The 24,112-nt window shown below is 39.4% G+C and overlaps 1 protein-coding gene and 1 long non-coding RNA gene across 2 annotated transcripts in view; one reads left to right on the top strand and one right to left on the bottom strand.

Annotated features, from left to right (window-relative positions):
- Nucleotides 1-11,212: 11,212 nt before the first annotated feature.
- LOC126244077 (tubulin alpha-1 chain-like) lies at nt 11,213-14,908 on the bottom strand. The gene is made up of 5 exons (XM_049948209.1): nt 14,753-14,908; nt 13,854-14,076; nt 12,372-12,673; nt 11,753-12,280; nt 11,213-11,646 (listed from the first exon to the last, which is right to left on the bottom strand). The coding sequence occupies exons 1-5, from the start codon at nt 14,753-14,755 to the stop codon at nt 11,350-11,352; spliced, it is 1,353 nt and encodes a 450-aa protein (XP_049804166.1). The 5' UTR covers nt 14,756-14,908; the 3' UTR covers nt 11,213-11,349.
- A 396-nt stretch (nt 14,909-15,304) lies between these two features.
- The window catches only part of LOC126244061 (uncharacterized), a 112,244-nt gene continuing 103,436 nt past the window's right edge, over nt 15,305-24,112 (top strand). The window contains exon 1 of the long non-coding RNA XR_007545373.1: nt 15,305-15,417. This is a non-coding gene — a long non-coding RNA (uncharacterized LOC126244061). The remainder of the gene's footprint in view (nt 15,418-24,112) is intronic.

The following is a 24,112-nucleotide window of genomic DNA, read 5'->3' as shown; positions in this document are numbered from 1 at the left end:
TCTTATCCATAGTGTTCATCCCAGCTTGATTAGCATTCATGTCGGACATTGCCACAGTCAAGCTCAGTACCTGGAGACCGAGGTTGTGTGAGTGAATTGCATTTGAGTGAATGTGAGAGAGTTTTATAATTCCAAGAAGGACTTTGTCCACATGCTGAAATATTTCTAGCATTCTTTTTCATTTTCTGTGACTCAGTACCTCCTCCATGTGGTGACTAGCACAATGTCCTTTCCACATTGTTGTAAATATTTATTCATAAATTTAATTAAACATGTCCAATTGTTAAAACCTGAGGAAATAAGATTATACAAAGAATCTTAAAATTCCTCCATAAATCTACACATGAAAGGTTAATACAAAAGACCTAGCATATTTACCTGAATGTAAGATGAGCTTTTCCCCAGATTCAGCATTCAAAAAATACTGGGTCATCTTACACTCATAGATTAATATAGTGGTCATCTCACATTTGCAGATAAAGCTTTGGCAGTTGAGGCACACACACATTTATATGTACAATCTAGAAGAGTTGCAGGGGGAACCATGACACCAGCTTGGCTGAGCACTAGTATGAGTGGGAGGAGGGAAGTGGTGAGCAACAAGCAAATTTCGCCATGCTGTCAACAGAGGGAATGTATACAGTGTACTTTGGCTTTTTATATACATGTATCATGTTTAAATTGCCATTAGCCTGAACCCATTTGTAGTCAGAATAGAACTACCCATGAGTTGGACAAATAATAATAGGAAGAGAGCAATTATTGCTAACATTGTGGTCACACAGAACAACTGAAATGTGGTGTGAGTGAAACATGAGCTTCATCAATGTTGCTAAAGCTGCTGCTGTTCTACATCACCGATAATTTTTAAGATTTGGCACAGTATTAATCCAAAATGATACGATTTCTGCTTATTCAGCTGTAGGGAGTTGAGTAGACAATATATAGTTGCTGTTCAGTTTACTAATATTTTCAGTGCTGTAAAAATTGTAAACTGTAGCAGTCAATAATGAATACAAATTATAGCTGTGACTTTGTTAAGAAATGTACAACTGTGAGAGCATAGTACACAGTTGGTTCGGTCAGACAATATCACACTAATTTTAAGTTAATGTTGATTCATGAAGCAGAAACTACAAAAAACTATGCATCAGGAAGAAAATTCAGTGTCACAGAAGCTAATGTTGCTAGGTGGCATCAGATAAAGAGTAAGTTAAAGAATGCCATTTCTAAATGCTGAATTTTTGGAGAACCAAAGCAGGGGAAGGTTTCATGAATTTCACCATCAGGTCATTGAGTATGTGAAGAGAAACGCAATGAAGGCTTCACAGTTACTTGAGAAATTATCTAAATGAATGTTATGGAGATAAAGAGGAATTTTCCAACTGCATGCATTATAAAATTCAAAGCAAGTACTGGTTAGTGTGTGAGGGTGATGATTATGGCCAGGCTTATGATACAATTCAGAACAATGCCAGCTCAGCAATTTTCTGCAAGTGTTTGATGAAAATCTACTTACATATTAGTGTCATATTACTATGATACTTGCAGGGTTCTTGTTCCTAGTCCTCATGTCATGTATCCCTTTTGATACAAGCAGTTATGACACAGTAGTAAGTTCCACCAGCATCTGGGCAATGTACGGCCTTAAGTTTGAGCATGGCTCATCGTCGTCAATAAGAGGCGGCCGTACACCATCAGTCTATAGCTCAGCAACTCAATATATTAATGTTTATACCAAAACCTTATACTAACTGTGAGACACATTAGCAAATATTTTCACAAATATGGAGAATGGTATCACTGAGCCACTAAACGTAAACTTAGGTCTTTCGGATCACAATACACTATTAACATACATAAATTACTCTATCCCCAAGGCAGTAAAATATAAGTGGGGATACAAAAGGCACTTCTATACAGAAAAAGTGAATACTTTCATCCAGTTGTTAGCTAATGAAACCTGGGAAGATGTCTTTGCACAAACAACAACCGAGGTATCTTTCAATGCTTTTTCTAGTACATTAATGTCCCTATTTGAGATGTGTTTCCCAAAAAAGCTCACAAAGATCAATGTCATGCCTAGGAACACAAGCCAGTGGATAACACCTGCTATTAGAGTATCTAGTCAAACACTAAAACATATCAGTTGACAGTGATAAATTCTGGGTATTACTGATTATTAATAAATTCACTTTGAAGGGGCATACCACAGAACTGCCGAGGAGCCTAAACAAATCTCTATTTGCAGTTCATTTGTTGTTAAGTCGTAGGGAATATAAAAGTGAAAAAATGCAGGTATATTACACTTACTTTCATTCCATGGCCATATGGGACTTTTTTTGCGCAACTCATTGAGAGAGAGAGAGAGAGAGAGAGAGAGAGAGAGAGAGAGAGAGAGTGTGTGTGTGTGTGTGTGTGTGTGTGAGAGAGAGAATTCTTGTTCTTCTGATATGTTCTACATCCTAGATGACTCCTCACCACGTATCAGTTGTAATGAAAAGTATATCTAATTTAGCAAACTACATCCTAGGCAAAGGAGGAAGGAACCAGAAAACATTACTTTCTGTCATGCCACAAAGTGTGGTGTGGACACCTGGAATGACTATTCAGCAACAGTTGCTTGCAGGACATAGCTGATACACATTTTTACTTATTCCTAAATGTGGTAGCTATAAATGTGTAGATCATCTACAATCAAATAATCAAAAATTACCTGAAATGCAAACATTCATTCTTTCACTGGCAAATGAAATGACAAACAGAAAACAACAAATAACAGGACAGTCTGCATAAAATGTGCACAAAAAATACCAATAATCAGCAATTTCAACATTCAGAAACAAACATGGGAAATACATTAAATGTTAGGAACTTGAGAAACCACATTTCTGGATGAAAATGCAACTTTTGTATCCAAAACAGTAATGTGTTGCACTTTCAAGGTAAGGCTTTTATTGAAATGTGTATGTGACAAAAACAAATGGAAAATACAAATGTATTACTTTAACCATGTTGTAGATTTTGTAATGCAAGTCTCAGAGGTCAAATATCCCTTTCCATAGTTGTAACAGTTGTCACATTGCCCACTGCTCTACTGTTGAATAGGTGTTGAGTGCACCTGCCTTGAGCAATACTTGGAATTTTGAATCCTAAACGTAATTAATGTTCAGTCATCCTGTTAGTGCCATACAAGAGGTAGTTTGCCTCCATTACTTTTGCATCAAAATGACTCAATTTTATCACTGGCTGCAGCTCCACAAAAACTAATTTCTCGTTTGGATACAAGGATATTCTGGAATGTTCCAAAAGTTCTACAGTTTACAGTCCATAAATGGTGTAGGGCAGAACGTGTGTCTTCGTCTTTGTTCACATATTGTGTAACAAAAACGCTATCAGGAATAAGGCCTTTCACAAACCCATGGTGATCATCTGAGGAACCCATACATTTCAGTGACACTGCTGATAATACTAATCATTGGACAATAGGCTCAAAGATACACTGGATGCAAGCCCAAATTTACACTTACAAGGGAACCTCCCCATCGCACCCCCCTCAGATTTAGTTATAAGTTAGCACAGTAGATAGGCCTTGAAAAACTGAACACAGATCAATCGAGAAAACAGGAAGAAGTTGTGTGGAACTATGAAAAAAATAAGCAAAATATACAAACTGAGTAGTCCATGCGAAGATAGGCAACACCAAGGACACTTGGAGTCAAGGAGCGCCGTGGTCCCATGGTTAGCGAGAGCAGCTATGGAACAAGAGGTCCTAGGTTCAAGTCTTCCCTCGAGTGAAAAGTTTAATTTTTTATTTTTAGTTTATGTGACAAACTCTTATGTTTTAATTACTTTTTTGGGAGTGATTATCACATCCACAAGAAAACCTAAATCGGGCAAGGTAGAAGAATCTTTTTACCCATTCGCTAAGTGTACAAGTTAGGTGAGTCGACAAACATATTCCAGTCATGTGACGCACATGCCGTCACCAGTGTCGTATAGAATATATCAGACGTGTTTTCCCGTGGAGGAATCGGTTGACCTATGACCTTGCGATCAAATATTTTCGGTTCCCATTGGAGAGGAACGTCCTTTCGTCTACTAATCGCACGGTTTTGCGGTGCGGTCGCAAAACACAGACACTAAACTTATTGCAGTGAACAGAGATGTCAATGAACAAACGGACAGATCATAACTTTGAGAAAATAAAGAAAGTAAAATTTTCAGTCGAGGGAAGACTTGATCCAAGGACCTCTTGTTCCGCAGCTACTCACGCTAACCACGGGACCACGGCGCTCCTGAGCTCACGTCCTCCTTGATGTTGCCTATCTTGCGCATGGACTACTCAAGTTTGTATATTTTACTAATTTTTTTCACGGTTCCACACAACGTCTTCCTGTTTCCTTGATTGATCTGTGTTCAGTTTTTCAAGGCCTATCCACTGTGCCAACTTATAACTAAATCTGAGTGGGGTGCGATCGGGAGGTTCCCTTATTAGCAATTGTTTCGGTTCCCAGAAAAGATCCATTTCAGTTCAACTGTCATGTATTCTATATTATGTAATCTGGCAAAAAACTGTTCAACAACTGCCCACCCATAAAGCAAAAAAATTGAGAACCTCCACAAATTCACAATGAAAGTACAAACATGCCTTATACTCCGCCCCTATTAAAAATTATGGGGTTATATAGTCAAGGACTGGAAAAATACTAGTAGCAATGTTCATCGTTAATCTGCAAGACATACAGTAATGTTTTTGAAGAGTAACAATGAAGTTAAGAACAAGCTAGAAATAGAAAATGAGCAGCAAGTATAAAATGTAACTCAGGAAGCAGCAGATCGAAATTTAGTGGCGTTCCTTCTAATTTACCAGAAACTCCAACACTAGTAATAGCTTTTGTTCATATATTAAAATATTTTAAATTTTTTTTTTTTTAAATCTGTTATCTGCAAAGTTTGTGAATGTCTGCTTACAAGCATTATAAAAAAATTAGTGCCAGTAAACAAACACTGGAATTTTTCAAATTCACTACTTTTCACCTAATATACGAATAACTCTACATGTAATTCCCATGATTACCATTAGTAGATTAGCTTTAGCCATAATCCATATACTTTACAGAGGTATCCTCCAATGATTGCTTCTGCCAGTTAATATGCAACTTCTCTCATTTTAAATCCCTTAATGATCTTCACAATGAGCTTCTATATGACACTACTAATGTAACAGCAACAGCGTAAATGTACATATGCCTACTATTGCATACTGTTAACAGCAGCCATGGGAGGTACATATAAGGCTGCTTCCATAGAATTCCAATTTAGCAAATATTCCGCAGTGACATCAGCTGAATGAGGAAGCTTACAATCACAAACTTTTCTCACAAGGGAACCTCCACATCGCACCCCCCTCAGATTTAGTTATAAGTTGGCACAGTGGATAGGCCTTGAAAAACATCAAGAAAACAGGAAGAAGTTGTGTGGAACTGTGAAAAAAATTAGTAAAATATACAAACTGAGTAGTCCATATGCAAGATAGGCAACATCAAGGAAAATGCGAGCTCAGCAGCACCGTAGACCAGTGGTTAGCGTGAGTAGCTGCAGAACGAGAGGTCCTTGGTTCAGGTCTTCCCTCAACTGAAAATTTTACTTTCTTTATTTTCGCAAAGTTATGATCTGTCCGTTCGTTCATTGACGTTTCTGTTCACTGCAATAAGTTTAGTGAATGTGTTTTGCGACCGCACCGCAAAACCGTGCAATTAGTAGACGAAAGGACGTTCCTCTCCAATGGGAACCGAAAACATTTGATCGCAAGGTCATAGGTCAACCGATTCCTCCACGGGAAAACACGTCTGGTATATTCTATACGACACTGGTGACGGCATGTGTGTCACATGACAGGAATATGTTGTCAACCCACCTAACTTGTACACTTAGCGAATGGGTAAAAAGATTCTTCTACCTTGCCCGATTTAGGTTTTCTTGTAGATGTGATAATGACTCCCAAAATAGTGATGAAAACCTAAGAGTTTGTCACATAAACTGAAAATAAAAAATTAAACTTTTCACTCGAAGGAAGACTTGAACCTAGGACCTCTCATTCCGTAGCTGCTCTCGCTAACCACGGCGCACCTTGACTCCCAGTGTCCTTGATGTTGCCTATCTTTGCATGGACTACTCAGTTTGTATATTTTACTAATTTTTTTCATAGTTCCACACAACTTCTTCCTGTTTTCTCGATTGATCTGTGTTCAGTTTTTCAAGGTCTATCCACTGTGCCAACTTATAACTAAATCTGAGGGGGGTACGATGGGGAGGTTCCCTTGTCAGACTGCACTCTTGATATAACGCAACATTATCTGTACTTAAAGAGCATAAATCATTTTCATACGCATTTTATGATCAAGATTCACATTCACAAGTATTTCTTGTTCAACATTCACAAGTCTCATTGTGTTGGCCTGGCATCATAGGTGCTGGCTTATTGAGCACACACACTCCACACTACCATTGAGACTATTCACATAATGTAGTGTAAGTATTACAAGACACATTATGCTGGACACTAAAGCACAGGAAATGCATATGGATGAGTAATGAGTGCCCTCAACTTTTTTTCCATTTGGCATTTGACAGCTACATTACATGGCCACATGAACAATTCTGACACTACAAATTTAATACTAAATTTAAACTCGACTGGTCAGCCGAACCTGAATATCTTCAATAACAGATTTAAAATGTTGTTTTGGTTCACTTCTCAAATCTAGTTCCTTACCAAGGCTTTTAAGGCCCAAAGGATGTTTACTTGCCACCATGTCATCACCTGCCTTAGTGAAGCAGATGCAGTATGGAGAACCATGTTAGCACACCACTGCTTGCCAAAAAATCCTTGGCTGCACCAAGAACCTCACCCCTAAATCCTCCAAACAATAGACATCTACATCAATACCTCAACTACAGATGCAGACACCCTTTTGAAGTTGGTTTCTTATTTTTGAATTGAGAAGTTTCACGCTAATTTTACTTTGTAAGCAACTGAAGACTACATAATTATTTCCTGAAACCATAATGTAACCCGTGCCCTAACAGATTTTACACAAAGTCCTCCACAATATTATCTACAAAATACTGAGAACAATTGTATGCATTTAGACACTGACCACCACAAGGCCACTGCCAGCCATAGCAGTGCCCCTCTCCTCTGGACATGAGCCCACCAGTGCAGCAGTGGAACATCCAACAATGCACATGCAAGTTAACATTAATACAAACACACCACTCCCTGTACAATATAGGTTTGCATTATCTAATCATGACAGAGGCACAGTCTAATATATACAGTCGCGACACACTCGCTGATTTTTGTTATACACCGCAACAACAGTGCCCCAAGCGGTGGAGAAGCTACGCTGCTGAATACGGTATTCAGTATATGTAAACAGTATCGTTTATATTCATTTTTAACATGGTTTTGACGAAAGGCAGTGTATGTAGCGCAATCAATTGCAGTAATAATAGGAAGAAGACACCACATTTGTCATTCTTCAGGTTTCCTAAGGACCCTGAGAGGTATGAAACGTCACATTAGACCGCTCTTTATTTACGATTTTTTTCTAAACTGTTTCGAATTACTGAATTTGTTTCTCTTTTTCAGGAGCAAGAAATGGTTAATAAATAGTAGAAGACAGGACCTGCTGCGAAAAGATGTCCTTTATTTGCTCAATAACGTGAAGTTTTGTGCTTTACGTTTCAAGTCAAACCAGTTCATGAGCGCGGAAAAGAAGACATTGTTATGGAATGCAGTTCGACGTTATTTGACATGCCAAATAAGCCACAACTAGTGACGAAGAGAAAATTGCCAGACAAACGTGAAAGTGTTACTGCAAAAACAATAAAACTGTCTCCCGACACAGAAGAAACAGCTACCACAGGTGTTCCTACTCGAGAGACATATATAAAATAACTAACAACGGAAGCTGCAATACAGACATCTTTTGAAGATGAAATGCTTAGATTACGTGAAATTATTTGCGTGTTGGAAAATCGTGTGAAGTGTAAAAACGTGCATATCATTAGACTTTGTACAAAACTACTACGTGACAAGGAAAGTGCCCATCATAAGAGTAAACTGCAACCACGTCGTCACAGGACAGAAGTACAAAAGCATAAGCTCATTTTAAAAAGTATTGGTTCCAAGTACTTGAAAAAGATGCTCTCAATTTATTGATAAGCCAAATCAGTATACCACTGAATGGAAAACGTGGTACGAGATGGAAAGGTGAAACTAAATTATTTGCACTTAATTTGTTGTAATATAGTACTCAGGCATACAGTTTTTTATCACACTGTTTTAGCCTTCCATCAGTACGTACCTTAAAAGGCATGTGGAAGATATACAATCGTGGGATAAATAATAACATATTTCATCTTTTAAAGCAGAAAGTGCAGCAGTTACCAGAAACTGATATAACTTAATTTGTCTATGGACGAGATGTCATTACTGGAAAATTTGATATATGACAGCTCCAGGGATCGTGTTATTGGATTTGAAGACATGGGTTTCATACGTACATCTGTGGTTGCCAATACTGCATTAGTTATAATGATTAACGGCATCTTCTCAAATTTTAAACAGCTATTAGTATATTATTTCTCCAAAGGACCAGTGGGAGCCACCCATCTGACGTGCATATTTTCTGAAGTTTTCAAAAAAACTCAGATTGGTTTGGTTGTAAAAACGTGTGACTGACCAAGGCTCGAATTTTGTGGAGTGGAGGCACAGACTGGGTATCGCACCAGTTAATCCATGCTTAGTACACGAAGGAAGTAAGATCTACTTTTATGACACCACACACTTGATAAAAATCATATGTAATAATTTATTCAGGTATAACATTATCCACACAACAGATGAAGGATGGATTGGCACTGCTTCATGGAAGGACATCTGTCAGTTGTACTTAAGTGATTGTGAAAGGAAGTAAAAGTTGACCCCCAAGCTCACCAAAAGAGCTGTCCAACTGCCAGCATTTTCAAAACGAGGTAAGCACTGCAGCTCGTGTGTTGAGTCACAAACAGTAGCAGCAGGAATTGAGACACTTGTTACTTGTGGCACCACATCATCTGCTACTGCACATTTTTACCAAAAAGTAAATGATATTTTTGACATATTTAATGCATATAGTGTTAAAGTGCCTGTATCCTTAAGGAACTGCATTACAAGTGCCTCAAGACATTTGGAAATATTAAAAGACTGAAGCTATGGATAGTCATGGAAATTTGTACACACCTCGGAGAGGCAAACAGCACGAGATACGTGTCCGGTTATGTATTAAAGAAATTGCATACAATTCATGACTGTTAAAATGTAGGACAGTGCTTGTAGATGACAGCCAAGACTTAGATGCAAATGAAAGTTTGTCATTTTAAAAGCTATGAAGGCAACTTTGGAAGCCTATTTGTACAGAAGATGTCAAAGAATTTTTAACTTATTGTGAGACTAAGATGACTTTACTTTTGATGAATATGCTCACATAAGTAATTGTGGTGCTTTCTTTGTGAACATGATGGAAATCCCCAATTTTCCACCTGGGTGCTGTGCTGAAACCAAGCTGCTGTTAAGACTGTTTGTCAAGGTAAGGCTCTTCTACTTAGTCTGTAGGAGCAAGAGAAGAAAAAGTGATGAAAATCGCTCATTTTGGTTGTTAAAGTGTTAGGACTGACTCATTCACGCAATTTTATTTTCGTTAAATGTATCAATGGGATATAATAGAGTTTTAAAACAGTCATGCTTTTTATTGGGATAACTTGACACCACAAAGAACAAGATGGAAATTGTATTTTGGAAGCAGGCTTCCTGCAAAGCAGAACATATTGAGAAGTGATGTGTCGCTTCATTTTTACACAAGGAAGAGCATCTATATACTTCATATGTGGGATATACAGTGTGTATTCTCTTACTTTCAGTGGAATAAGTGTGATTGTATACTAATTATTTCTTCAAGAAAATGTTGCAGCTTGTCACTTCACTTCAATAGTTCATGCTCTGTTTACTTATATTTCACGATCATTTATGACTCACTGTTCTAACACCCGTGACGCAAAAATATACTAACTATTTAGTAAATAAATTACAAAACGAATGAAAAACATTTTAATGTCGCATCTGCCGTCAGAGGAAGGCGAGCTTTCTGGCCGCTAGTGTCATTTGAATTGTCAAATGGTAACAATTTTCACAGCAGCGAGTGTTGCGACTATATATTAGACTGTGAGAGGCATCTAGTAAATTTTAAGTATCTACATACAAAAACTTAATCCTTTTGTCAGAATGCTACTCCATCCCAACTCACATTCTGAAAAAACTACAAACACCCAACTGATCATTAGTTCAAAATTTTACTCCAGTAAAATAGTGAGGTTCTGCTAAAAATTTCCATTTTTACACCCACCTATCAGTTCAATCTGAAGTTAACAAGCCATTGTCCCTGACCAATGTGCAACAATTAAGCATTTGCTTTTTTTTTTTTTTTTTTTTTTTTTTTACAATAGGTAAAGTTTTCTATCTCTCAGAAGCCATCAGAGGCAAAACACTTACCTGCCAGATAGTGGAAATCTTACAAACCTAAGAAAGCATTCTTTTCTGTCAGTGCCCTACGTGTTCCATCTTTAGTACACCATACAGACTAAATGTGAGCTGAAGCCTATTTCAGTTTTTTCAACCATTAAATAGAACTTTAATACCATTCCATCAATAGCCCATTTTCTATTGACCACACCTTAATAAACGCAAGTTTCCAAACATAATCTTCTGAAAGGCTTAATCATGTTAACAGTAACTCTTCCTCCATCTCTCGTTTTAAGACAAGTTTTAATATTCACATTCCAACACTAAGTGGAGTATGAAAGAAATTTGCCTGTATATAGAAATGTACTAGTATACTGTTAAGATGTCCCATTTACAGCATTATCACTGAAGGTTGAAAGTTTAGCATACTGCTGAGAACTAGCTTTCATTAAGCTGAAGTCATTCATTGCAATGGTTCCTTGTAATCAAACTCCACAAAAAAATAATCTTTGTCACCAACTCCCAGAATTCCTTAAGTTATCACACCAGAAAGCTATCAAGCATACCAGCAATACACACAGTTCTAACAATTTGTCGATTTAACTGCTAACTGACTCGGGATTTCTGAAATAACCATTACACAACTTATGCCAAAACAAATTTTATTACACAAAAAGTGGAATGAGCAAGTATTTTTCAACCATAAAAAAATTTGAACATCAAATCACAACTTAAATGACATCACAAACAAATCAGAAAATGGCATTTTCCACCTATCAAACTTAGTACTCTTCAGCTCCTTCACCTTCTCCTTCAATAGAATCCATACCAACTTCTTCGTAATCCTTTTCAAGGGCAGCCAGATCTTCACGGGCTTCTGAGAACTCTCCTTCCTCCATACCCTCACCGACATACCAGTGGACAAACGCTCTCTTGGCATACATCAAATCAAACTTGTGGTCAAGACGAGCCCAGGCCTCTGCAATTGCAGTTGTGTTTGACAGCATGCAAACAGCACGCTGAACCTTTGCAAGATCACCACCAGGTACCACAGTAGGAGGTTGGTAATTTATTCCCACCTGTAGCAATTAACAAAGGTTTAGTAAATATACACAATATTTCCATTCTGCCCCATAAAACATCAATTAGCAGCTAAATCTCAGATAACAGTATAACCACACATACCTTGAAGCCAGTTGGACACCAATCCACAAACTGGATGGTTCGCTTTGTCTTAATTGTTGCAATGGCAGCATTTACATCCTTCGGCACAACATCTCCTCTGTACAGCATACAACATGCCATGTACTTTCCGTGTCTTGGATCACATTTCACCATCTGGTTGGCAGGTTCGAAACAAGCATTTGTTATTTCTGCCACAGAAAGTTGCTCATGGTAAGCCTTTTCTGCAGAGATTACTGGAGCATAGGTAACAAGTGGGAAATGGATACGAGGGTAGGGAACCAAGTTGGTCTGGAATTCTGTCAAGTCCACATTAAGAGCTCCATCAAAGCGAAGAGATGCAGTGATTGAGGATACAATCTGGCCAATCAGCCTGTTCAGATTGGTGTAAGTCGGCCGTTCAATGTCCAAGTTTCGGCGGCAAATGTCATAGATAGCTTCATTATCACACATGAAAGCACAGTCTGAATGTTCCAAAGTGGTGTGAGTGGTAAGGATGGAGTTGTATGGCTCCACAACTGCTGTTGAGACCTGAGAATTTAACACCATGCTTTAGTTATAGAAAGCACACAAAACTTCGAATATTTTAGGCAACATACAGGGTTTCACAAAACTAACGTACCTGAGGAGCTGGGTAAATAGCAAATTCCAGTTTGCTTTTTTTGCCATAATCCACAGACAGACGTTCCATCAAGAGTGAAGTAAAGCCTGAACCAGTACCACCCCCAAAGGAATGGAAGATCAGGAATCCCTGAAGCCCAGTACATTGGTCAGCAAGCTTGCGAATACGGTCCAGCACAAGATCCACTATTTCCTTTCCAATTGTATAGTGACCACGGGCATAATTGTTTGCAGCATCTTCCTTGCCAGTAATCAGCTGCTCAGGGTGGAACAGCTGCCTGTAGGTACCAGTACGCACCTCATCTGCAATGGAAAAAATGAATTGCAGATGAGAAATTTGGACCACCACTGAAGCAATTTAAATGCATAAACCATGGATTAGAAATCATAGCACCATTTTTTACCAGCAGATACAACATACGCTGTCACTTTAACAACTAAATCTGCAAACCATTTTCAGTGACAACTGAAAGTCTACATTTTCCACAATAGGCAACTACAAATACAAAAACGAATGAAGTGGCTACTTAGTTTGCATGCCAGCCAAGCAGACCACAGGACAGGACACACATTAGGTTACTTCAGGAAAAACCATTAAGATCAGTTCATTTACACTGTGCTGTAGAATACCAACTACCCCATGTCCTGCTCTGTGACTGGGGGAACAGCTGCCACCTTGCTTATTTTCGTGTTTGCAGAGCTAACATGCCATTGCATGGAATTAAAGAGGGACCAATACTATAAAAATCAGGCATGGGTCTAAATACATCAACTTTGCAAAAACAGATGTTTCACTTCAAATGGAACTATTTTTTTTGAGGTCTTGCATACTTAGATTTGCCTATAGGCTTCAGATAACTAGTGAAGCCTTGGAGAATTATCTGGTGGGGGTATGGGTTTGTTTGATAACCCTAGAAGAAAATTAGAACATCCAAAAACTATAGCACAGGGCATCCATAATTCACCAAGGAGTAGGAGAAATTGTTAAAAGTTAAAACAATCCATAAACAACAAACGACACCACAATTCCCCATATCCAAGCCTCAAATTTTTTACCACTGTCCACAGGTCATACTAAATGCACAAAAATTTTGCAGAAAAAATAACACCAAAATACAGCAATAATAAATTATTAAAGGAGCATGTGCGACGTTCTTCCAGAACATACATAAAAGTATATATATGCAATTTAAATGTGATCTAATTTATTCCCAACCTGAATAAAACGGAATTTGGAGTTTTTCTGGTAAAATAAATGAAAAAACCACTGAATATGAGTGGATAAGAAAACAATTTTGTACTTGCAAAAGGGGCAGGCTCCAATTCGCAATTGAATCTGCAAGCAGGAGGACAGTATCCACCGGTTTCCGAACTCATCAACACAAGAATATGCAGTTTCTTCTAGTAAAACCAGCCTTTTGACTGTTTGTTGTCCTAAACCAACGGAAAATGCTACGTCGGCGTATAATGTTTCTGTACTTACCAACAACAGTCGGTTCCAAGTCCACAAATACTGCGCGTGGCACATGCTTCCCAGCACCAGTTTCGCTAAAAAATGTATTGAAGCTGTCATCGCCCCCTCCAATAGTTTTGTCTGATGGCATCTGCCCATCGGGCTGAATGCCATGCTCCAGGCAATACAGTTCCCAGCATGCATTACCAATCTGAGTTCCCGCTTGGCCAACGTGGATTGAGATACATTCACGCTGAAATACAGAAAACACTTATTAATGGCTTTACTTACAGTCTTCATTCACATTAAGTAACTTTCTTCTTACAACTAAATTTTCTCCCCAGACAGTTCTACATCAACATTCCTACAGAACAGGAACATCAGCTATTCATCCACGGCTCAATGAAAATCATTACACAAGTAAAACAAAGAATAACGCGTATCTCTGTCGAAAATAGTGGAATTACACATGAAATAAGTTACAACGTAAAGTGCACACATTGGCTCCAACAATCTCAAATGAAAAAAGAAAATTGAAAATTTAATTTCGCTCAAGATCATTTATCTTCGCCCTGTAATAGAAACTGAAATGGAAATACATTTCACTTCACTTCACGAACTGGAGCTGGAAACGTGTCAAACATGGCGGCCGGCCGGCAAAGTGCCCCACCCAAATCTGTAACCTCAAATTGAGAAACCATAATGAAACTTCCATGCCTTATTTTAACACGAATGCCATTCTTGAACCTGGTTGTAATAAATGCATACAACCACCGGTGTTCTTACATACGAATAGTCTTTAACACAATTAACGTTAAAACTATGAACATTTCGGTGCCATCGTTAACAAAACTTAATCTTGAAACTGAGTAATCTATTTCGAAAATTTCTGCCTAGCCTAAACGCATTAATGTTACGAAGTAACTTACCATTTTGTTATCGGTCACTAGAATTCAGCAAATGGAAAAAATCGAAACCGCAAACTTCTGCCTCGTCTGGAACGTGCAAAGATGTCCCGCGCCGAGGTTAAAGTGACGGCTGCAACGTCAGATTTCACTTATATAGACTCCGCAGTCCAGCATATAACGAAGCTTGTGATTGGCCCTTGCCCTACCGTGTTTGAAACGCGCTCTGCTATTGGATACTGTAGGCGTTCCAAGAGCTGAATACGAGGGCCACAACCGGTATTATCCATGATGCCTTCTACGGAAAAACGAATGAGTAAGAAGGCGGTGGCCTACTTCGCGCGTGGGCTTCATGACGTAATGCTTTTAAAAGACGTATATTTAAGGGCATAGAGTTCTCGAACGGCTGTTAGGCGAGGGCAACATGCAAAAAGAATTTAATAGCCATGTGACTGTCATTGACAATGAAGAATTTAAAAGATTAACAGTTGTTCCATGCCCCTAAGTGTTAACGTAGGAGGGGAAAGTGTTCGTTTTTAACTGTAGGCGACATAGTGGCACTGACTTAGTCCGTGGGTTCACAGCCTTGAAGAGAAACAGGAGTTTATGTAGGCGGCACGCTTTACGTGACGGAGAAGTCAATAATGATTTTTACCGGAACTGTCCCTGGCATAGGGTGTGGAGAACAAGTAAGTCCGTTAGAATCGCTCGTCTACAAATTCGGAAAGCGTCACTGTTCGTTGTACGTGTTCTAACTCAAAAATAGTTAAGAAAAGCGACATGAGAATTGATATTTGGAAGCAACGGGCGAAATATTTCATTAGGAGACACTGCTAGTTTTTTCACCTGCAACTTTGCTACATTCGCGTACGTGACGTGCGGTGCTCAGCGTAGAGCTCAGTAAATTATTTTTCACCATATTTGTCGTGGACATTGTACTGTGCAAAGGAATAGTATTGCATGGAAATATTCAGAAATCCTAGTAGTGTACGTTTCGAACTTGTTACTGCAACAATGTGCACGATGGAAGCTAATAATTGATGTCCTGATTGAAGACGGATCTGAAAATATTACTACGGTATCTCGTACGACAGTGACCAACTTAAGGCGGCAATTGATCATTGCAGTTACTTGATACATTTAACCAGGGTCGATTGTCTTACATTTGCTTGCTAGAAAGACTGCAGAATGAAATACGTGTTCGACAGAGCAATGAAAATAACTGATCTGGAGATTTTTTCAGTTGTAGGTGTAGCACTGCTTTCTCGAATTATGATTGTTATCCTTTCCTGGTTTTCGTATATTAATTCTGTTCATTTATATTAGAAACAAACAAATGTTAAGTCTCAAGGGACTGCATTGCAGATGTCTCATGTCTGACGCAGGATAGCTGCAGTAGAAGTCGATGGGTTGGGTCAATACCAATGCTAGCTGTGAGGATTCCGTTAGCAGTAGGATTTGTTTTAAAAACACGTAATGTGAAACAGATGTTTTACAGTTAGCACAAAAAATAAACGAGCTGCCCTATCTACCAGAAGATGACGGGCATACCTACATCTACATCACTATTAAATACTCTGCACTCCACTCTTAAAGTTACTTATGATGAAACAGTCACGATAACAGAATATTTATTTAAAATGACCGGTTTTACCTACTGTATGTGCTGAAACCGATCATTTCAAATAAATATTTCGCAATCCTGACAGGTTCTTCATAAGTAATTATCACAAGTAAGATCGCTAACATTCCCAACCATACTATTTAAAACCACTCTTAAGTGCCTGGCAGAGGGTTCTTTGAATCTGTTGCATATATCTACCGTCCCATTCTCGAACAGCGCGCGGGGAAAACGAACATATTTCCGTGCGAGCTCTGATTCTCTTAGTTTATTACGACATTCCCCGTACGTAGGTAGGCGTTAACAGAATATTTTCGCATTTGGAGGAGAAAATTGGTGACCGAAATTTCGCGAAAAGATCTCGCCGCAACGAGAAACGCCTTTGTTTCAATGGTTACCATCCCAACTCGCATATTAAACCCCTGTCACACTCTCCCCCGTTTTGCGATAGGACATTACCAGCTGTCTTTTTCGATGTCCCCCGTCTATCCCAGGGGTGTCAAAACCGCGGGCCGAATGCGGCTCAAAGTATCATTGCGGCACAAGAAGTGAGCATCTGTCACAGTATCGGTAAAAAAATATCCGATTATGTTATGATAAACTGAATATTTTCGATTTGAGGCTCCCAAACTCCCGCAAACGACGTTATTCCTGATTTTTTTCCCTTTTTCTGTGTTTATTCGTGTTAATACATATGCGGCCCAAAAATACTTACCTTTTTTTTGGACACCCAGGTCTATAATGTCTGGTAAGGATCTCATACCTCACAGAATCTCTCTAGCAAAGGACGGGCAAGTGTTGTGTACGCTGTCTCTTTAGTGGATTTGTTGCATCTCTTAAGGCCATATCCACACCGGCTGCACCGCGCAAGAGACGTTTGGCACCCCGCCCGGTGTGAAATTCAAACTGCGCCCCGCTGCGCAACAATGAACTAGTTCCGTGCTGTGTCGATTTCTGTTTTCCATTGTTATTGACGCGCGAACGTGCACACTGAAACATTGGTGCGCACCTACGAACGATTTGCGCAGCTCTGCACCGCACGTTTGTGCGCGACATGGCGTGTCCATCCATTATGGACACAGCTGAAATGTTCAGCCAGTAAGACGCAGTGTTTGGTTCGCCTCAGCCACAGCATTCTCTACGCGGTCGTTCCACTTTAAGTTGTTCGTAACTGTAATCACCAGATATTTAGTTAATGAACAGCCTTTAGATTTGTGCGATTCATCGTGTAACCGAAATTTAACGTAATCCTTAAAAGGAATACTCATATGACTGGCCTCACACATTGTATTGTTTAGAGTCAATTGCAACTTGTGGCACCATACAGATATTTTTTCTCAATCATTTTGTAATTAGTTTTGATCTTCTGATGACGATTTAAGAGGGCTGCTCAGATTGTCTAATAAATCATTTATATAGATTACGAAAAGCAGAAATCTCTTTAACTGTTCCTTGGGGAATGTCGGTCATCTCTTATGACTTACTCAGTGACTTTCCGTCAGTTAATACGAACTGTGACCTTTCTGACTGGAAATCACGAATCCAGTCTTATAACTAAGACGATATTCTGTAGCATGCAATTTGATTACAAGCTGCTTTTGAGAAACGGTATCAATAGCTGTGGTGTCACAGCCAGACACCACACATCCTAGGTGGTAGCTTAAATCGGCCGCGGTCCTGTAGTACATGTCGGACCCGCGTGTCGCCACTGTGTGATCGCAAACCTAGCGCCACCACAAGACAGGTCTCGAGAGACTGACTTGACTCGAACTCACCCCAGTTGTACGGACGACATAGCTAGCGACTAGACGTACGAAGCCTTTCTCTCTCATTAGCCGAGAGACAGAATAGCCTTCAGCTAAGTTAATGGCTACGAACTAGCAAGGCGCAATTAGCCTTACAGTGATTGTAATCAGAGTCTCACTTGTGTTCACCATAGAGATGTACAACAAGGATAAATAAAGTTAAGTATTATACCAGCTACATACTTTTCTTCATAGCATTAATTACGTATCCTGTTCCAGTACTTCACGCCCGTCTGCGTTAGTCATAGCGTGCCTTAAGCCACTCTATTTACAAGGTGTTGGCCCAGCTGTCGACACAATAGCCTTCTGGAAATCATAAATATGGAGTCAGTTTGAGATCCACTAGCGAGAGCATTCATTCCTGCATGAGAATAAGGAGCTGGTAGTGTTGCACGCGAGCGATACTTTCTGATTCCGTACGGACTACCTATCAATGGATCGTTTTCTTCTAGATAACTCGTAGTGTTCCAATACAGCATATGTTCCAAAATCGTACTGCAAACTGACGTTAGCCGATTACTCATACGTCGTGTCTTCTGTACTGGTGAAACCTGTGCTGCTTTCCAGTTTTTAGATACGGATGTTTCGTCGAGCGAGCGGTAGCATATTATTCCTATGTGTGGAGCTATTATATCAGCATTCTCTGTAACAATCTAATTGGTAATCAATCTGGACCGTAAGACTTGCATTTATTAAGTGATTTGAGTTGTTTCACTACAAGAATACCTGCTTCCAAGTTACTCACGTGGGCAGCTGTTCTTTATTAGAATTCTGAAATATTTACTTCGTCTTCCTTGGTGAAGGAATTTCGAAAAACTTTTATTTAGAAACTCCTCTTTTGCGGCAGAATAAGATTTTCAATCTGCAGCGGAGTGTGCGCTGATATGAAACTTCCTGGCAGATTAAAACTTTGCGCCGGACCGAAATTCGAACTCTGCACCTTTGCCCTTCCTCTTTTGTGGCACTGTCATCGATAAGATTATCATCGCTGTCGAGCAGTGAAGATATTGATTGTGGTTTGCCTAGGGTTGCCAGATTAAATTGGCGAATGGATTCGCTGAGCTGTAGGATGAAGGTGAAAACATTAAATCAGTTCGTAACATTAAAAATTATATATATTATTGCTAGTTACATCTTTCAACGAATTTTTGTTGCCTTTAAGTTTTTGGTAAAAATCGTTGCTTGTTGCAAACTTCAAATAAGAACGAATGCATAATTCTGGTTTTTCCACATTGACAGTTTGTGTCTAGCCTAAGCCATAAATGGTTCATGTCACTGAACACTTATCGCACTGACGTTGCTGCCATTATCCTTTTGATAATTTGTGTGTGAGTGTGTGTTAGGCATTTTTTTCTCCGTATGAAAACCTTTTTCGACGAAAACTAGTTTGTGCATGTAGAAGCTTGACTTTAATTGCTCCGAAGTTTTCTTACTATAGAGACCTCTTCGTATAAGCTTTGATACGTTCGTGAAGTAAATGTAATTAATGAGGTACAAAATAAATATAGCACTCCGGCAGTCTATTTTCTTTATTAGCGACAAAAGGCCAAATAAGCTTGTTGCACACATTCTCACCTTCTTGGCGGAAACACACATTGATCGCTTTCCAATCAAAGAAAAGTCTGCACAGCTGGCAGTAAATTTTCCCATCGAACTGTTAAATGGTGAAGCACAGCTTCCCTAATACTTCGGGAATCTTGGAAATTTTGCGTTTTTTTTGGCATGTTTTTTCGTTACTTCTGCAACAGTATTCTGACCTGTGTTGTGTAAGACGGGGGTCGTTTCGTCTCTTATTCAAATGGTTCAAATGGCTCTGAGCACTATGGGACTCAACTTCTGTGGTCATCAGTCCCCTAGAACTTAGAACTACTTAAACCTAACTAACCTAAGGACATCACACACATCCATGCCCGAGGCAGGATTCGAACCTGCGACCGCAGCAGTCGCACGGTTCCGGACTGCGCGCCCAGAACCGCGAGACCACCGCGGCCGGCTCGTCTCTTATTAATTTATTTGGTATACGTCTCTCAATTGCTGTCGAAATGTTTCCTCAGTTCAAGTCACATCTATTCTACGCTTACATAATTAGTTCCAAGGAATGGAAACTGTCTCTTGGGAAGACGCCAAGCGAATTTTTAATCTGCTTTTTTTACATAAATAATTGTATTTTACGTTTATTTTTGGTGGGTTTGCTAGTGGTCTCGCGGTAGCGTTCCCGCTTCCCGGGTTCGATTCCCGGCGGGGTCAGGGATTTTCACGTGCCATCGAGATGACTGGGTGTTGTTGTGTCGTCCTCGTCATCATCAATCACCATTACGGTCGGAGGAAGGCAATGGCAAACCACCTCCGCTAGGACCTTGTCTAGTACGGCGGTGCAGGTCTCCCGCATCGTGTCATGGCAGTCAGTATCGCTACAACGACCTTGTAGTGACTAGTCCCTCTATCCGTCATGACTCTCATTCGCTCAGGATTATTTATTGCTACCAGGTCAAGCCTGTTTTCGCGACCATTTACACTTTGAATGAGCTCCTGAACCAACCACTGAAAATAATTTTCAGAGAAAGCGTTTGGTAGAATTTCTGATGAAGTTTTATGCCTGGTACTGGCTCTGATCATGAAATGGTACCCAACCTTTCTTTGACTCTTTCAACAACTGCATCATCGTAATAGGAAACAGTATCTTTCCTCTGTGAGCGTGACTGTTAAAATAATACTAATTCTTAGGCGTGTCTTCAGGAAACAGTAGTTTAAATTAAACTCGGACACGTGGTGTCCTTTGTCACTAACTCATCGTTGCCCGTCTGCAGTTATCGTTCTTTTATAAACATATTTGATACACTTCTGTTTCGCATAATGTATACATGCGTCAATCGGAAACAAACTGCCAAATATTCTGTCATTTTAATGGAACCTTAGATGAATCTTTAAATAAAATAGGTGGTTGCGTCTACAATAACTTAAAACTGCTGTCGAAGATCGCTCATGTCTCCACAGCAACTACTAAACTGCGTAGGTTGTGATGCAGGATAAGTCGCTCACACTGGACATACTAATAAGCTGCGTGTTCCATTGACTCAAGATTCGTTATCACGAACGATTGAAGTACGTAGATTGGGATCGTTAGCTGTGCCACTAATATACGAATCTGTCATTTTATTCCTTTTCTGTACAGAAACGAAGCATTGTTTATTTTCTGCTGTATTATTATAACGTTGTTGGTGATTGTTGTTGAGATTCTGTAAGTAACAATTTTGCCCATCATCGACTCATCCAAACCAACTGCTCGTTCATTTCACATTGTTATTAAGATCTGTCACATCCGTTACCAGTAAGAAAACTGGATTTGTTTGTCGATTTATTATGCATAAACGCTGTTACTTTTGAACTGACAAGGAATTTCATTTTCCTACTGGTAGTTGTAAGTTGCTGGATTTGAGACATTTTATAGTATGAAGAGAATAAAGTTTTGCAATTGACAAAATACAACAATAACCACACAGTTTCAAGTCGCTGCAACAATTCAGTATCCGTTATGTTTACTTTTCCTACGGTGTTAATTTGGTGGTAATGGGTAGAAGTCTGTGCCAGGCGGAAAATTGTCACTTCATTCTGGAGGTGTTTTGCTATTACGTACTATTCAGGAAATTATACCTCTGTACACGTCCTGGCCCAGTACACAGTTTAATCTTGAAATCAGAACGCTTCACCAAAGTGTAGAAAAAATTCAATTCCGTCCAGAAATAATTAACAAGACGAATGAGAATACTATCGAGACCAATTACCGACGTCCCGGCAGGAACCATGAGCATACATGGACTTCTCTTTATTTGGTAGGGGTTACTTCTTTAGCTGCATTTATTGGTCTTTCTTTATTTGCAGTCTATTTCGATGTTACATTGTATCTTGAGAGCTCTGTATTGATACTACGTTTTGTAGCTCACAGGGGGTGCCAAAAATCTATGTGCGCTGTGCTGGACGTAGTTTCCTGCTCAAAGTACGGAGAAAATTTTCTCTGGTTATGTCAAGAAGAAATTAGAAAAAGGTGGAAATTCAGGAAATGGGACCTGGATAAGTTGAAAGAGATTGACATTTTCAGAGGGAACTTTAGGCAAGGGTTGACTAGAACAGATGAATAGAATATTGTAGAAGATGAATGGGAGCTTTAAGAGATGAAATAGTGAAGACAGCGGAGAATGAACTACGTAAAACAAGGCCTTGTAGAAATCCTTGGGTAACACAAGAGGTACTGAATTTAAATGTTGAAATAGGAAAAATATAGAAATGAAGCATGCGGGAGGGAATCAAAATGTTTTAAAAAAGCAGATTGACAGGAACTTCAAAATGGCAACTCACGAATGGCTAGAGGACAAATGTAAGGATTTAGAAACATATTTCACTGATGAGATAGATCGCGCCTACAGGAAAATTAGAGGCCTTTGGGGAAAAGGGGTGCAGCTGTACGATGGAGGGTCTATACAAGGAAGACGAACTTTAAGGCAATATTATAGAAATAGAAGACGACTCGGATGAAGATGAGATGGGGTATACGATACTGCGAGAAGAATCTGAAAAGTCGAAAGAAGACAACGGGAGTAGACAACTTTGTCAGAACTACTGACAGCCTTGGGAGAGCCAGCCATGAACAAACTCTTCCATCTGATGTGTAAGATGTATGAGACAGGCGGAATACCCTCAGACATCAAGGGGAATGTTATAATTCCTGTTCCATAGTAAGCAGTTGCTGACAAGTGTGCAAAATTACCGGTTGCTGACAAGTGTGCAAAATTACCGAACTATCGTCATAGTTGTAAAATACTAACATGAATTCCCCACACCAAAATGGAAAAACTGGTAGAAGCCGATCTCGGGAAAGATCGGCGTGGATTCCGTAGAAATGTAGGAACACGCGAGGTAATAATGACTCTGACTTATCTTAGAAAATAGATTAAGGAGAGGCAAACCAACGTTTATAGCATTTGCAGACTTAGAGGAAGCTTTTGACAATGTTGACACGTATTCTCTTTGAAATTCTGAAGGTAGCGGGGTAAAATACAAGGAGTGAAAAGCTATTTACAACTTTTACAGAAATCAGACGACAGTTACATGAGTCGAGGGGCATGAAAGGCAAGCAGTGGTTGAAAAGGGAGTGAGACAGTGTTGTAGCCTATCCCGATGTTATTCAATCTGTACATCGAGCAAGCCGTAAAGGAAACATAAGAAAAATCTGGAGTAGGAATTAAAGTTCAGAGGGGTTTGCCGATGACAATGTAATTCTGTCTGAGACAGCAAGGGGCTCGGAAGAGCAGTTGAAAGGAATGGACACTGTACTTCACAAGCGGCTTGTAGTCAAATTGTGTCTGTTATGTGTCTGGATTTTATTTCCTGTCAGAGAAGTTATCAGAGGTTCAAAACAAGTTGCAAAACGATTATAAATATCTGTATGGTGCGAAATTTGTCAATTGATTCTAAATAATGAAGTGTGAGGCCATCCACATGAACGCTAAAAATAATCTGTTAATTTTCGGTTATAGGATAAATCAGTCAAATCTAAAGGCTGTAAATACAACTAAATATGTAGTAATTGCAATTACGAAAAACTTAAATTGGAACGAACGCAGAAAATGTTGTGGGAAAGGCGAACCAAAGACTGCTTTTTGTTGGCAAGACACTTTTAAGATGCAGTAGATGTAATACAGAGGCTTCCTACACCACGCTTGCCCATCCTCATTTGGAGTGCTGCTGTGCGGTGTGGGATCCTTACCAGATAGGATGAAAAGAGTGCATCGAGAAATTCAAAGAAGAGTAGCACTTTTGTATTATCGAGAAATAGGGGAGAGAGTGTGACATGATACAGGATTTGGGTGGACATCATTAGAACAAAGGCGTTTTTCGTTGCGGCGTAATCTTCTCACGAAATTTCAATCACCAACTTTATTTATCCTCAGAATGCGGAAATGT

This window comes from Schistocerca nitens, chromosome 1 (genome assembly GCF_023898315.1).
Source record: "Schistocerca nitens isolate TAMUIC-IGC-003100 chromosome 1, iqSchNite1.1, whole genome shotgun sequence".
Lineage (NCBI taxonomy): Eukaryota > Metazoa > Arthropoda > Insecta > Orthoptera > Acrididae > Schistocerca > Schistocerca nitens.
The sequence above is the reverse complement of the archived record's forward strand: the minus strand, read 5'-3'. Positions and strand labels throughout refer to the sequence as shown.